Raw genomic sequence first — 1,578 nt, forward strand, 5'->3', positions numbered from 1 at the left:
GTGGACACGAGAGGGTTTGACATTCCTGCTGAAAAGGGGCCTGTCAAGCTCCATTCCCCTCCCCCATTCTGTCTCTACCAAAGTCAGAGGCTCACAGATCCTTAGAAGATCCTTTTTTGATAACTGACTTTAATGATGAGGAATGACGCCAGGGGCGCCTTCGGGGCAGGGGGAGGTTGCTGATAGATCTGAGAACCCCAGCAGATCTCGGTCCACATCACAGCTCTGCCATTTAATCTTGCGGGCCACCCAGTCTCTGTGACTCTGAGTAAAGAAATGTGTGAGGCACTGGCATGGTGCCAGCTAATTAAGCAAAAACAAACCAAACCCCCAACATGGAGTCCATTCTGAACTACAGTATAGCGACCCTATATAAACCAAATTCCCCGCCCTCACATCGATTTCCACTATAGAGGCTATAAACATGAAGGCAGACAGCCTCATCTTTCTCTCCAGGGGCCACTGGTGGGTTTGAACTGTCAACCCGGTGGCTAGCAGCCCAACACTTACCCAACGGTGCCACCAGGAATCCCCAATATATAATGTTTAATAAAATGCTGCATGCATTATTCCTAGGAGTACCCACAGAACCAGTACTGGGGAAAGGAGGTCAAAGGAGTGGATATGTATGGGAGTCGAGTTGATATAAAGGATCAGTGAAAGATTTGGGCCCATTCTCTCTGGCCCCACCCCCCCAGCTCTAGAGCTAGGATGTTAGGTGTCACGGAGTCGGTTCTGACCCAGAGCGAGTCTGTGTACACCAGAACAAAACACTGGCCAGTTCTGGCACCATCGTCACAGCTGTCTTTCTGCTTAGCCCATTGTTGCAGCCACTGTGTCGATCTGTTTGACTGCCCCTCCACTTTACCAAGCATGATGGCCTTCTCAGGAAAACAGCTGACGTTGGCACCTGATCCCACAGCCTGGTCCATCCTAAACATGAGGACTCTTGCTTTGCAAATAACTACAATTTTGAGAATCTGGATGAGGGAAATGAAGTAGAAGGGCAAGGTGGGTGTGCATGGCAACCTGGTTTCGCAGAGTCAAAGTCGGACCTGTATGTGCCTGTGTTTTGAGGAAGCCAGGGCAGAGCAAGTCTTACAACTGACCCTGGAGAGACAAAGAAGGCACCGGCTTTCTCTTCTCTTTGCTTCTGCAGTCCTTGTTAGTGCCCATTTCCTCCCTGGCATCCCCTCCCTCGAACTGGTCACTCCCCAGTATTTCTAACCATCACACTCTGCACAGGCCTCAGAAATCATCTTGCCACACTCCACCACAAATAGGAAATTCCAGGCCCAGAGATCCAGTGGAGGGGCCAGGGGTTCTCTACCCCATCCCCAACTTCCCAAAAGGCTCACCTTCCACGGTTGTCCTTGTAGAAGTCCAAAGAAAACCCGAAGTGGCTGCCATTGGGGCCTGTGTAGGTGAGTTGTACCGGGTCCAAGTTCAAGGCCCAGCTTAGAAGGGGACCACAGGGTCCTAAAAGCAGGAGCCACCCCAGGAGCCAGAGAGAATGCAGTGGACATGAAGCTCGGGCCATCTTCCACAACCTCCTAAGGTAGGAATGGGCTAGCTCTC

At 51.3% G+C, this 1,578-nt stretch overlaps 1 protein-coding gene across 1 annotated transcript in view; it reads right to left on the bottom strand.

Annotated features, from left to right (window-relative positions):
* Nucleotides 1-1,540, bottom strand: part of ITGA2B (integrin subunit alpha 2b) — a 14,030-nt gene extending 12,490 nt beyond the window's left edge. Inside the window, 1 exon segment of the mRNA XM_045299464.1 lies at nt 1,359-1,540. Coding sequence (XP_045155399.1) covers nt 1,359-1,540 — 182 coding nt within the window.
* Between the last annotated feature and the right edge of the window lie 38 nt (nt 1,541-1,578).

The sequence above is a fragment of the Echinops telfairi genome, unplaced genomic scaffold (assembly GCF_000313985.2).
Source record: "Echinops telfairi isolate 266 unplaced genomic scaffold, ASM31398v2 ScPeMD7_7458;HRSCAF=8496, whole genome shotgun sequence".
NCBI classification, from domain to species: Eukaryota; Metazoa; Chordata; class Mammalia; order Afrosoricida; family Tenrecidae; genus Echinops; species Echinops telfairi.